The sequence below is a fragment of the Sorex araneus genome, chromosome 6 (genome assembly GCF_027595985.1).
Source record: "Sorex araneus isolate mSorAra2 chromosome 6, mSorAra2.pri, whole genome shotgun sequence".
In the NCBI taxonomy this organism is placed as follows: Eukaryota; Metazoa; Chordata; class Mammalia; order Eulipotyphla; family Soricidae; genus Sorex; species Sorex araneus.
In genome coordinates this window covers 94189437-94203392 of record NC_073307.1, presented here as the reverse complement: position 1 = coordinate 94203392, position 13956 = coordinate 94189437, and the positions used below count along the sequence as shown (strand labels likewise).

Here is a 13956-nt window from a genome sequence, read left to right as displayed (position 1 = left end):
TCGCTCCCGGGGCTGCTCTCCTGCCTGCATAGGTCTCCCTGGACAGGGTCGCCATGGACAGAGGCCGCCGTGTCCTCCCGCCCCACTCCGGCCCCCCAATGGAGCTCAGGGCTCTGGGAAGCAGCTGGCCGGGGGGCGGCCCGGGGCGGGGGGACAGGGCTGAGCCCGCCCGTGTCCCCCCTCCTGCCCTCACGCCGGCCCGGCAGCCCCCCTGCTCCAGGCCCCTGCGGGCCGCGCTGCGTCTCCGGGCGACGGGGCCCGGGGGACAGCTCAGGTGCGGGGGCGGGCCCGGCGCCTGTTTACCTGCGCGGCCAGTGCGCGGGCAGCGCCGGCCCAGCGGCAGGAGGCCATGGCGCCTGGGGCCACGGGCCAGCGGGGACAAGGGCCAGCCGCCGCGGCCATGGCGCCAGGCCATTGATCCCCGCGGCCGGCCGCGAGGGGGACCTTGACCTGGACAAACAGAGGCTCCGGCCCGCGCGCAGCCCGGCTCCCGCCCGCCACTCCCAGGTAGGGGCTGGGGAGGGGGCGCAGGGCAGGGGGCGGGCGGGGAGGTGTCCCCCGCGGGGCCTGGTCCTCTGCCCGCTCAGGAAGGCCGCGGGCTCTCGGGGGCCGCAGGGCGAGGCGGGGTGGGGGGCGTGGGGGCGGCAGTCGGGGCTCCTGCGGGACAGGCGCAGCGGGCCGGGAGCAGGGGTGGGTGCAGGGGTGGGTGCAGGCGGGCACAGGCGGGCGAGGCCTGGGGAGCCCGGGGCAGGGCAGGGAAGGGGTGACTGCCCCGCCCAGCACCGGCCTGTGCCCTGCCCCAAGGTGCCCACCAGGCTCTGCCGGAGCCCGTCCCAGCTGAGATCCCAGCTCTAGACACGGGGCCAGTGCAAGGTGTGCACTTGTGTGACTGTGTGTGTGTGTGTGTATGTGTGAGTGCATGTATGTGTGAGTGTATGTGAGTGTGTGTATGTGTAAGTGTGTGTATATGAGTATGTGTGTATGTGTGTGTGAATGTAGATGTGTGTGAGTATGTGAGTGTGTGTATGTGTGAGTGTATATGAGTATTTATGTATGTGTGTATGTGTGAGTGTATATGAGTATTTATGTATGTGTGTATGTGTGTGTGTAAGTGTGTGTATGTGTGTGTATGTGAGCGTATGCGTGGTATGTGTGTGTGTGATATGTGAGTGGGTGTATGTGTGTGTATATGAGTATGTATGTGTATGTGTGAGTGTATATGAGTATTTATGTATGTGTGTGTGTGTCAGTGTGTGTTTGTGTGTGTATGTCAGCGTATGTGTGGTATATGTGTGTGGGCATGTGTGTGAGTGTGTGAGCATGTGTGTATGTGCCTCTGAGTCTGTGTGCTGTGGACAGACGTGTGTAAGACTCTGAGTGTGTGTGAGTGTAAGGTGTGCCTGAGGGCCAGGACTATAATCCAGAGGGGGAGGGCATTGGCCTTGCACGCGGCCGACCCGGGTTCGATCCCCCGGCACCCCAGAGGATCCCCCGTTCACCGCCGGGAGTGATTCCTGAGCACAGAGCCAGGAGTCAGCCCTGAGACAGACGGGTGGGACCCCAAACCAAAATCCACAAGTGTGTGTGTGTGTGAGTGTGCGGGTACACGCGTCCCTCTGGGTCGTGTCCTTGCATGGGTGTGTATGTTGAGTGTGAGACCCGGGTCTGTGTGCAGGGGGGGGTCCCCGTCACGGGTGAGTGTCTGACTGTCCGCGGGGAGAGAAGGGACGCTGGCCTGTCTTCACCTGAGTCCCGCACGGGGTGGGGGGCCCTGCCCACTCTGTCTTGCCCTGGCAAGCCGGCGCCCGGGAGCGTGGCCCCATGGCCCCCAGCAGCCAGCAGAGCGGGCTCCCAGCCCCCCGCTGGCCGGAGTGGGGAGTGGGGGTGGCCCGGCTGACTCGGGCTGGCACGCAGACGCGGGAGCTGCGTCCCCGGAGTCCAGCCTCCCCGACGGCGGAGCAGAGGGCAGGAGGGAGAGGCCAGGGGTGTCCTGCAGCCCCGGCCGTCGGGGACGTCCGGACCCCGCTCCCAGGAGCCGCTTCCCAGTGCGGGGGGGGGGGGGGCGGAGTCCCGTCCACCAGGGGGCCAGCTCGAGTGTGGGCTGTGTGGGACCCACCTGGCTCTGTCTTCTCACTGCCCTGGAGCCCTGGGGGTCAGGGCCGCGGGGGAGGGGCAGCGCAGGTCTGGGCCACAGGCACGGGGCCCCCCTTGCACCCCCGGCACTGTGCCCCCCAGCACCGCCAGGCTCAAACATGGGGCCCGTGAGCCAAGTTGGCTGAGTATGGCTGGGCAGGGTCCTGGGACCCCCAGGAAGGAAAAGAGAAGGGGGTGGGGAGGGAGGAGGCGGGGCGGGAGGAAGGGGGCCCTGGCGCACACAGGTCCTGGCAGTGGTATGAGAGGGGCCCGGGGGTCCCCGCTTGGACACTGGGGGGCCAGGCGAACCTCCTCCCCAGGCGCCTCCCGGCCCGAACAGCTCTGGAGCAGGAGAGGAGGGGCGGGGAGAGGTCTCGGGGAAAGGGACCCTCCTGGGTACCGAGGGAGGGTGGCCGGAAACTGGGCCTGGCTGCAGCAGGGGGCAGGGGACGGACAGAGGGACAGGCCAGCCGGAGCCCTGAAGGCTGAGGCTCGGGGCTGCTTGAGGAGTTGGGGCCTGCCCGGGTTCGAGAGCACGGCAGGGGTGAACAGTCCTGCGGCCGTGTGGGGTCCCCGACACGGGGGACCCGCATCTCAGGGGCCAGGCCGCCCGGGGACTGATGGCATGCGATGTCTCAGACGTGTCAGGCGACGGGCTGGGGGTCAGTGGGGACCCTGCACAGCCCCGAGACAGGGGCCGGGGGTCCCTCCAGCCGCCACTGTCAGGCCCCCAGAGGACAGGGCACGCCCCCTGCTCGGCACCCGCTTCCGCTCAAAGCAAGCGCCCGAGAGAAGCGAGTGGGCCCAGGTGGGGAGGGGCTCAGCAGGCCGAGGGGACGCCTGGGTTTGAGCTCCAACACCGCAGGGTCCCCCGGCACCCTCAGGAGCAACCCCAGAGCACTGAGCCGGGAGGAGTCCCTGAGCGCCATGGGTGTGGCCCCCAGACCCAACAGAAGAATGACTGGGTGTCCAACTGCAGGAACTGACATGTTCCCTATGGCTGGCTTCCTGGAGGTGGCACATGAGGGAGAGCACTGTATTGGGAGTCCAGGGTCTGGGGACTAGGTCGTTCATTTATTCACGCTGCAGGAACCTGGGGTCCTCAGAGTGTCTCCGGGTAGCGGCGACCGAGGCCGTGTGTGGGCATGAGTGGGGACGGCCAGGGGTGAAGGGGCCGGAGCCTGTGGAGACCTGACATGGCCCAGACAGAGGCCGAGCCTGCCCCGAGGGCCAGCGGGGCGGCATGTGGCGGAGGGCAGGCCTGGGGCTGTCATTTCTCCTTCCCCAACTTTTATTTTTATTTAATTATTTATTTATTGCCTTTTTGGGGTCTCACCTGGCGATGCTCAGGGCTGACTCCTGGCTCTGCACTCAGGAATGACTCCTGGCACAGTGCTCAGGGGACCCTATGGGATGCTAGGAATCGAACACAGGTTGGCCACATGCAAGGCAAACGCCCTCCCCGCTGTGCTATGGCTCCGGCCCCCTACCCCCAATTTTGGTGCCGTCACATGATGCCTGGGAGGGGAGGGGGGGTGTCTGCACACATTTCAGCTCCGGGGCTTGAGCCAAGCTGCTGCTTGCCAGGGCTCACGCCCAGACCCCACTCCCTCCCGGCCTGGGTGTGTCAGAGGTGACTGACTCTCACGGTGCCCAGGGCTCCACTCGCCCAGCCCCCGGCACTGTCTCTGGCGTGTGGGAGGTCCTGGGGGTCGAACCCTCGGCCTCCTGCGTCCAAGGCAGGCGCCTCTGCCCTTGAGCCCTGGAGGCGGCCGGCAAAGCGTTCAGAGCAGAAGGAGGGGTGGGTGGAGGAGGGGTGGGTGGAGGGGAGCACGTCGGAGGAGCCCAGTTGGGGGGCTGCCCCGGGGGACCCCGGGGAAGCCTGGAGGCCCCTTGCAGGTGGCCGGGTGTAAGACGTTGGCACGGTGGGCCACGCTCAAGGGACCTCCCCGGGCAAAATCCAGAGTGAAAGTCAGGCCTGGGGCCGCAGTGAGGAAGGGGGCATATGTCCAGCACCCTCCTTTGCCTCAGTTTCCCCACACGACCCCGCGGAGGGATGAGCCTGGGGATTGAGTGACAGGTGACAGCAGCGGGGGTGCCTGTTGTGAGCTTAGCAGGGCGGCCTGGCCACCCTCGCTGTGACTCAGTTTCCTCCTCCCTGACACCGGGATCAGAAGACCCCCCCGGCCCCACCCACACACAGCCCTCCACCTGCGGGGGCCACGTCAGCTCTCCAGGGCACCCGTGAAGCCCCGAGCACCACTGAGGGGAATGTCAACTGGAGTCACCTCTGGGGCTCGTCCCCACGGCTGGATGAGTCATCCCGAAATAGCTCCTTGGTGGCCAGGGCTCAGGAGAAAAGCCAGGGCGGGGGGCCCCCCAGGGGCCGAGAGGGCAGGGGCGGGCTGCACGGCTCTCCCCAGCCTACTCACCCCACTCAGACCTGGGGGGCAGCCGTCTCCTCAGCAGCGGTGCGACCCAACCACATTTTTCCCCATCTTTGTTATTCTTCATCTTGGCTCGGCCCTGACCCCCCACAAAAGCAACAGGGCCCAGGTCTTCCGATGGGGGTGGGGGGGAGTCTGCGCATCCTGGGCTGGGGACCCCCAGCCAGCCCTGCCTGCCTTGCACTGAGGGGGGGGCTATCTCAGAAGGCCTCCGTGGCTGGATGCCGGGTGTAGCCCAAAGCCCTCTCCACGCCCTTAGTCCAGGGGCCAGAGAGATGGTGCGGTGGTTAGAGCACTTGCCTTGCAGGGGAGCCAACCCGGGTTCAATCCCTGGCATCCCAAGGGGTCTTCAGGATCTGGGTTAGATTTGTGGGGGCAGTTTGGGGAGCAATCAGGAGCTTGGTTCTGTGGGCCGCGGGGGGCATGAAGAGCCGTCCCAGGGCCAAATTCCACTCGGGGTGCAGAATTGGAGACAGGGCCCGAGAGGTGGTGCTTGAGGGTTGTCTAAATACCCCGGGGGGCGGCGTCATGCATGCCAGGGGTGCTCCAGGGACCCTGCAGCGCTGGGGGTCCGACCCGGGTCTCCCATCTGCGAGGCCCGTGCTCCAGCCCGTGCCTGTGGGCCCTGACTCGTGCCCACCCCACCGGGGCCTCTGCAGGCGGCGGCTCGGGGCTGTGAGAAGCGCAGAAAGCCCTGAGCTTCCCGCCGTGTGGCCTCAGGCAGACGGCCCGACTTGCTCAGGCCTCAGTGCTCTTGCCAGTGCATGCCCGACACCAAGCCACGCTGGGAAGATAGATGAGGCTGGGCACTCCTCAAACTCCTGGACTTCGTTTTGCTCTGTTTTGGCTTTGGGGACCTGTACCCTGCGGTTGCTCGGGGCTTACTCCTGGCTCTGTGCTCAGGGGTCACTCCTGGCGGTGCTCGAGGCGGGGAAGGGGATGCTGAGGACCAAGCCCAGTTCGGCAACGTGCCAGGCGAGCGCTCTGCCCACTGTACCATCTCTCCGGCCCCTGGGCTGAGTTTTGCTGCTGGGACACCCTGGGCCTCAGTCTCCCCACCTGCCTAATGGGTGCAGAGCCTGAAAAAGGGGGTTGGAAGGTTAAGTGAGTGCGATGACCCCTGCCCCCCGCCCATCCTGGGGCACTGAGGAGAGACGAGACGCTGTTGGTCAGACAGTGTGACAAGGAGCTGATGGGACTTGGTCTCCTTCCCTGCCCGCAAGAGCTTTGCAGACGGGCACAGCCATTGCCGGCGGGGCAAGAAGGGCAGGACCCAGCCCAGCCCGGCACGTCCCGTCCGCGGGGGACGTGGAGCGTGTTTGTTGGGCAGGGGGCAAGGAGAATTTTTTTACATTCCCCAATTCCTGCCGTTCCAAAGCTATTCACTGTACAACGTTATTCATGGCCGAGTCCCGGGCTTGGCGTCCGAGCACTGATTAGGAGCAAGGAGAGCCGACGAGTTTCAGAGAGAGCCCGCCAGTGGGGGCCACGCAGCACCCCCCAAAGGAAGCCAGACCGCAGGCTACAGCCGCCGGTTTCCGCAAACGTGTGCTTGCTGCAGAGACCCCTGTCCCGGGGGCGGCGCAGGGTTCGAGCACAGCCCCTTGTGTGTGCACCTCCTCTGCGGGCGGGACCTTCCGGAACCCCGTCGTGCCAGTCCCGGCCACTGGCCATCCGGGGCCTGTGTCTTGGCGTCTTCCTTCCCGCCCTGAAGCCCGGGGAGGCGGGAGCCGCCCCTCAGTGCCCCCCGGAGGGTTTTGGCCTTGCCCGCCTGCGTCCGCCCGGGTTTGAGCCCCGGCACCCTACACGGTTTTCCAGGCCCTGCCGGGCGTGAGCCCTGAGCAGCGCCCGCTGAGGCCCCAGAGCAGTGGGGGGGGCTGCACCCCAGCCGCCCCCCCCCACGCCATGCCCGGCGGCTCCCAAACCCCCGCTCTGTGCCCCCAGGATGCCCGTGGCCGAGGCTCCCCAGGCGGCCGGAGGACCCGGTGACGGCGGCGGTGGAGACGGCGAGGAGGCGGAGCCGGAGGGAATGTTCAAGCCCCCCAAGCGCCCCAAGAGGGGGGTCCGGAACTACCTCCGCCTGGCGCCCCTGGGCCTAGGGCTGGTGGCGCTGGTGTCCGTGGGGGCGCTGCTCTGGCACTTCCTAGGTAGGTGCCCGCCTCCTCGGGAGGGGCCCCATCCCCCCACACCCGGGTACGAGGGCCCAGGTCTTGCTCGGGCCGGGCAGCCCCTTCCCTGCTGCTGGGGAAGGCCCCCCTGCACCTGCCCCCGGCCCCTGGGCCCTGTGACCCGGCCAACTGCAGGAGCATAAACAAGGCCGCCCCTTGCCGGCAGCCCTCCTGGGTTGGGGCTGCGGCGTGGAGCCAGCTGGCACTGCGGGAGGGGACCAGCCGCCCGGCACCAATTAGTCTCCTGATCACGGGAGCCCAAGTGGGGAGCCCTTCTGGGGGCGGGGGGCACGGCCCTGCCACCTCTCAGTCCCCCGAGTCCAGCGGGACGAAGGGTGGAGAGAGGCACAGGGCAGGACTCAGCAGCCGCCCGCGCGCACGGACGCCGACACTCAGGGCAGGGGCCCCGTGTCCAGGCAGGTCCGCGATACCCGCCCTGCATGCCGCTTACAGACGCGCTCACCTGGCCTCTCACTCGCACACGCATTCGTCCCACAAGTATTTGTATGATGATGATTTTTATTTATTTAATTTTTTTTGCTTTTTTGGGTCCCACCCGGCGATGCACAGGGGTTCCTCCTGGCTCTGCACTCAGGAATCACTCCTGGCGGTGCTCGGGGGACCCTATGGGATGCTGGGAATCGAACACGGGTTGGCCGAGTGCAAGGCCAACGCCCTCCCCGCTGTGCTGTCGCTCCAGCCCCATGATGATGATTTTGGCGTTTGCCTTGCACAAGGCTGACCCAGGTTTGATTCCTCCGCCCCTCTCGGCAAGCTACCGAGAGTGTCCCGCCTGCACGGCAGAGCCTGGCAAGCTCCCCATGGTGTGTATTGGATATGCCAAAGACAGTAACAACAAGTCTCACCGTGGAGACGTTACTGGTGCCCGCTCGAGCACATCGATGGACAACGGGACGACAGTGCTCCAGTGCTATTTTGGTTTGGGGCCACACCCTGCGGTGCTCAGGATCACTCCTGGAGGGGTCCAGGGGGCCCTGTGTGGTGCCGGGGATCGAGCTGGGGTCGACCACATGCACGGCCAGCGCCCCTGCCCGTCCGATCCCCCCAGCCGCCTCCCCACGACGTTCCTCCTGGGGACGTTCCAGAGTCCCGGGAGCGGCACAGGGTGCGAGACTGTCCAGGCATCCTCTTCTTCCTGGCCGGACCCCCCAGTGGATTTCAGCCCCTGGAAGTAACTGGGAGCAGAGGGGCGGCCCTCTGGAGCCTACATGGGGGCATCACTCTGGCCGCGCCCCACCCCTTCGCCCGAGCCTGCTGCAGGCCGAGCATCGCGGGAGGCAGGAGGCTGTGTGCACTTCACCAGTGGCAGGAAGCCAGCGCCCCAAATAGCTCGGGTGCCCGGCCCCCTCGGGCTGCGGGGTAATGAGTCCCCAGGGCAAATCCGGCACACGGGCAGGGGGCCCCGGGGCTCAGCTGCCGTCTGCCCGCGGTCTGACTCCTCCTGATTAGCTGCTGAAGTGAAGTGACGCGCCCGGGAGGGGTGAGGCCTGTCCCAGGCTGGGCGGGTGCTCCCGGGCCCCGGCTGCCCCGGGGGAAGCCACTGCCCCCCCCGCCCCCGCCCGGAGGGTCCGGGTCCCGGGGGCGCTCGAGACACCTGGTGCTCGTCAGCCCAGGGGGGGGCAGACTTGGCCCGTCGGGGCTGGAATCAGGCAGAGTCGGGGGTGGGGGGAACCGCTCCCCTCCTCACCCCCTCCCTGCCGGTGCCACCCCCCCAGCACCCAAGACAAGCTCTCAGGGTCCCGGTGCCCCCGCCCTGCCCTGCCCCGCCTTGCCCTGCCCCCGGGGCTCTCTGGGTGCCAGCCCAGCTCCTGAGCACCCTAAGGTCCAGCAGGGCCCGTGGGAGGCCCCGGCCAGTCCCCAGGCCGCCGGCTTCTCACCTCGGCTGCTGGGGGCCCCCCACGCTCTTCCCCTGCAGGATGGCTCGAGGGGTGCAGGGGCGGGTCCTGCTCTGTCCTGGCTGAGCGCCTTGGGGGGACGGGTCTCCCCCTTCTCCAGGACGCCTCAAGCCCCCGATTCAGAAGACACTTCTCCACCCCAGCCCCCAGCCGCGCCAATTCCTTCCTCCAGCTACACCCCCCACCCCCCACCCCTGCTCTCCTCTTGGCCACGCCCCCAGCCTGCTGCACCCTGGCTCCCTCCTCCTGCACCTGTATCCCTGCTCCTCCCAGGGGGCCTATTCTGGCACTTCGTGGGGCGGGGTGTGTCTCTGCAGTCTGTGACACTGACTTCACCCGTGTTTCCGTCCCCCTCCAACTTCCCTCTTGCTCAGTCTATCCCCAAGGCTTGCAAAGCCCCCACGACTCCCCACCCCTGACACATATCTTCTCCCCTCCCACAATGCACCCTCCTGCCACAGGGCCTTTGCACCTGCTCACCACGCTGCCCAGCATCCTCTCGGCTCAGATTAGCACCCCAAGGCTGATGCCAGCCTTTTGGGGTGCCAACACCCCCAGCCCTAACTTCTTCAGCTACACTTATTTTATTTTATTTTTACCACATCTGACTGTGCTCAGGGCTGACTCCTGGTTCTATACCTGGCAGTGCTCAGGGATCATCCGGGGCGCCGGGGATCGAACTGGGGTTGGCGCATGCAGGCAAACACCCTCCCCTCTGGGCCCCTCAGCTGCACTCGGGCCTCTACATCACGTGAGCTGCCTGCTGTCCCCTGGGCCTGCCTTCCTGCCTCCGGGTTCCTGGGCCTATTCTCTCCCCTCGTCCAGTATCATTCTGGAACCTTCCCTAGAGTTCCGGGCCAGCCCCTCCACGCAGGGTGGAGGAGCAGGAGTTGGGACCCAGGCTGGCGGCCTCCCTGCTTCCCACAGTCTTTGCAAGACAAAAATCGATGGACATGGCCACCTCCAGCCCCGTGGGAAACCTTTCCCGCTTTCCCTTGTCCACCCGGCCCCACCGGGCACCAGCCTCCCACCCCCCCCGGGGCCCCCCCGCGGTGCTGCAGCCTCCCGGTTCTTTCCCCTGCACACACTTCCTGCTCTATCTCCCTCCCTGCCTCAGGGCCTTTGCACACTCGCTGGGCTCTTTACCTCCCTTCAGTGCCCTCCTTCCCCCAAGGCACCATCAGTCTGGTTGGAGTTCAGGCTGCGGGGCCTGGGCCACTGGGACATCCCCGAGGCCTTGCTGGGGGCGACACAGGGCCCGCCCCAGGGGCCTCCTGGCTAACGGGTGTCTCCGGGGCAGGGTCCAGGGCCCAGGGCAGCGTCAGCCAGGTGTACTCGGGCAGCCTCCGGGTGCTCAATCGCCGCTTCTCCCAGGACCTGGCCCGCCGCGAGTCCAGCGCCTTCCGCAGCGAGACCGCCAAAGCCCAGAAGATGGTAGGGAGACGCGGGGGGGGGGGGCTCGGGGGGCGTCCCTGGGGAGTGGCCGGCTGAGCACCCAGGAAGTGGGCGGAGGGTCCAGGGTGGGAAGAGGGGCCTCCGGGGAAAAGTGAGGGACCCACCCTGGTGCCCCCCCCACACTTTGCTGGCGATGGGGGTGGGGCCCGGCCCCCGAGGGGGGGAGGCTGAGGCCTGACCCCAGAACACTACGGCCAGGGGTAGTCGGGGGCCCAGACCCCAGTTCTGCCCCCCTGGCTGCTGACCCGTGGGTGCCCCCCATCGTCTCCCGGGACCCCCTTGTTACTGCACCCCCAGCCGCACCCTGTTCCCCCACCACGACGTGGGCTGCCCCCCCCATTCCCCGTCTCTCCCCCACCCACACTGCGACCCCAGAATCACCCACCTCGTGCTGGGGACCTCAGAGTTTGCATCTGGCGGGTCCCAGAGCGGTAGCACAGCGGGGAGGGCATTTGCCTTGCACGCAGCCAACCTGGGTTCGATTCCCAGCATCCCATAGGGTCCCCCAAGCACTGCCAGGAGTAATTCCTGAGCATCGCCGGGTGTGACCCAAAAAGCAACAACAACAAGAGTTTGCTTCTGGGGACTGGGCCAAGCTCCGCCCCTCTGCCTCTGCAAAGGCGGTCTCCCCCAGAGTCCGGGGTGCCCTCGGGTAGGGTGGGCTTTTCTACCCCCGGCCTGCACACTGCCCGTGTCCTACCAGCCTCCCACCCCCGAAGCTGTGTGGGCAGACTCAGAGCCCCGCCCCTGCACCCGTGGGCTGGGACCGGGGGCCCAAGACCCCAGTGGGGTCCTCCTGACGGAGATGTAATCACAGCTGGGGTCAGCAGCGGTGCCCAGGAGGCATGGAGAGAGGGGGAGGGGGCTGGGGTGGGCGTTTGCCTTGCACGTGGCAGACCCGGGTTCAATCCCCAGCATCCCATATGGTCCCCCGAGCACCGCCAGGAGTGATTCCTGAGTGCAGAGCCAGGAGGAACCCCTGAGCATCGCCGGGTGTGACCCAGAAAGGAAAACAAAAGGGGTGATGGTATTTGAGCCCCACCCACGGCCCAGACACACGGGCGCCCACCCGTGCCCCCTCAGGTGGGGCGGGGGCCGAAGAGCTGGTGGGCTTCGTCTGCCGCGAGCATTACGGGCCCCCGCTCCCCTCCTCTAGCTCCAGGAGCTCATCGCCAGCACCCGCCTGGGGAGCTACTACAACTCCAGCTCCGTCTACTCCTTCGGGTGAGTCTCCCGAGGATGCCCCCCACCCCGGCTAAGGTGGGGAAACTGAGGCACGGAGTGGCACCCTGACTCCCAGCCTGGGACCCTCCCTTGTGGGTCAGGGAGAGCGGGGGGGGGGGGACGGGGATGTGGAGCAGGTAACCCCGGCTCTCCCATCCTGCTGGGGGGCTCAGTGGTTAGTGCGACCCACGTGCCCGTGCCTCAGTTTCCTCTCCCGTGAAACGAGAGGCCCTCTGTCAGAGGTTTGTTTTTTTTTCTTGTGTGTGTGTTGCGGGGAGGGGTGGGGGGAGCAGAGTCAGGACCCTCCTCCCCAGCCCCCCTCCCCTCTGCCCCTCTCAGGGAAGGCCCCTTCACCTGCTTCTTCTGGTTCATCCTGCAAATCCCGGAGCACCTCCAGCCCGTGCTGGACCCCGAGCTGGTGCGGTCGCTCCTGGTGGAGGCGCTTGTGGCCAACGGCTCCCAGCCTGCTCCCTACCGAGCCGAGTACGAGGTGGACCCCGAGGGCCTGGTGATCCTGGGTTAGTACCGAGACCTCGGCTCCCCGGAGCTGGGCTGATCGGGGGTCCCGGGAGCCCTGGACGGGAGGGTGGGACAGGGCAGGGCAGGGTGGGGCGGGGAGGGACATTGGCGGAGTTCAGGGCCCCGGGGCCACCGGGTGGGTCTCCTGCTTTGATTTTCCGTTGATTCCGTTTGGTGGATTTATTTTCGCTCTTCCTCTGTTCGTTTCCTTGACAGAAGCCAGCACGAGGGACCTAGTGGCGCTGAACGCCACTTTGGGTACGCGCTCTCGCTTCCTCTCCGCTCTCCTTCTGAGTTGGCGTTTTGATTTGATTTGATTTTTTGTCTGACAGTGGGTGTAGGGAGGACCCCCTCAGGAGGGTGGGGACTGGGGGTGCTCGGGCACCTCCAGGAGTGATCCCTGAGCACAGAGCCAGGAGTCAGGCCTGAGCATCGCCAGGTGTGACCCTAAAACAGAAACAAAAGGGAAACTAAAAAGGCAGGGGGGCGTGTGGGGGATAGGACGTGTGAACGAGAGCAGGTGTGTGTGTGTGTGTGTGTGTGTGTGTGTGTGTGCACGCGCGCATGCTAATTTGGACGCACAGACTGGACGTGGGTAGGGTACCCCACACGTGCCGTAGTCCTTGGAGCCATCTCCCTCGCCCTCAGGTCAGGGTTTGACTTGATTTGATCTGATTTTTCGTTGGGGGACGCACGCAGGGATGCTCGGGGCCATCAGCGGTGGGGAAGGAGGCCAGGCCAGACTCACACCTTGGTGCTCACCCGCTCTCTCTCTCTGCTGCCCTGAGGTTCTATGCAAAGACGTCGTTAGCATACGTTAAGGATTGATTTTATTTGATTATTATTTTGGGGAGGTCACACCTGGCGATGCACAGGGGTGACTCCTGGCTCTGCACTCAGGAATTACTCCTGGCGGTGCTTGGGAGACCCTATGGGATGCTGGGAATCGAACCCGGGTCGGCCGCGTGTGAGGCAAACGCCCTACTGCTGTGCTATCGCTCTGGCCCCTTGATTTTATTTCTAAGGTGGGAAACGTGGGGGGTGCTGGGTCAGAGAGCAGCAGCAGCTGATCGGATCGGTGCCAGCCTGCCAGCCTGCCAGCTGGTGGTCACGGACACCGCAGACTCCCCATCTCTTCGTCATTCCTTATTTCAGCTCCGTATTCATCATCATCAACTGATATGCCAATCATCTGTGATTCAATCCTGTATCACCGGGCTCTGTCATTTGTGCTTCTGGGGTTGTGGCTTAGGGCCACACTCGGCGGTGCTCAGGGCTTACTCTTGGATCTTACTCAGGGCTCATTCCTGCTAGGACTCGGGGACTGTATGTGATGCCGTGGATGTAACTGGGATTGGCCACATACAAGGCAACTGCCTTAGCCCCCGTACGATCTCTCCAGCCCCAAACTGGGCTTTGGGTCACACCCTGGGGTGCTCGGGAACTGGGGGTTCAGGATGTGAGGCAAGCACCTTTACTAACTCCTATACTGTCTTTATGGCTCTTGTCTTACCTGGGTTATGTATATCATGTATCTTCTATTAACTCTCATCCATCCAATATGCCACGGGGAGCTTGCCAAGCTCTGCCGTGTAGGCGGGATACTCTCGGTAGCTTGCCGGGCTCTTCGAGAGGGGCGGAGGAATCAAACACGGGTCGGTTGTGTGAATAGGCGAATGTCCTACCGCTGTGCTATGCCAAAAACAGTAACAACAAGTCTCACAATGAGAGACGTTACTGGTGCCCGCTCGAACAAATCGATGAGCAATGGGATGACAGTGACAGTGACTCTCATCCATTTACCCACCCATCTAACCACCATCCACCCACCCTCCCCCATCCATTCATCCATCGTCCATCAACCATTATCCATGATTCATCCACCCATCCATCATCTATCTTCCATCCACCATCCAACCATCCACCACCCACCATCTATCCACCCACCATTCACCTTCCATCATCCACCTTTCATCCACCATCCACCTTCTCCATCCTCCATCCACCACCATCCATCCATCTATCCATCATCTACCATCCACCATCCAACCATCCACCATTCATCCACCATCCACCTTCTGTCCAGCCACCCTC

At 65.2% G+C, this 13956-nt stretch overlaps 1 protein-coding gene across 1 annotated transcript in view; it reads left to right on the top strand.

Moving 5' to 3' along the window:
• The first annotated feature begins 459 nt into the window (after nt 1-459).
• The window catches only part of TMPRSS6 (transmembrane serine protease 6), a 34386-nt gene continuing 20889 nt past the window's right edge, over nt 460-13956 (top strand). The window contains exons 1-6 of the mRNA XM_055141135.1: nt 460-507; nt 6525-6727; nt 9965-10098; nt 11276-11343; nt 11683-11861; nt 12079-12120. Of these exons, the coding sequence (XP_054997110.1) occupies nt 6526-6727; nt 9965-10098; nt 11276-11343; nt 11683-11861; nt 12079-12120 (625 nt within the window). The 5' untranslated portion in view covers nt 460-507; nt 6525. The remainder of the gene's footprint in view (nt 508-6524; nt 6728-9964; nt 10099-11275; nt 11344-11682; nt 11862-12078; nt 12121-13956) is intronic.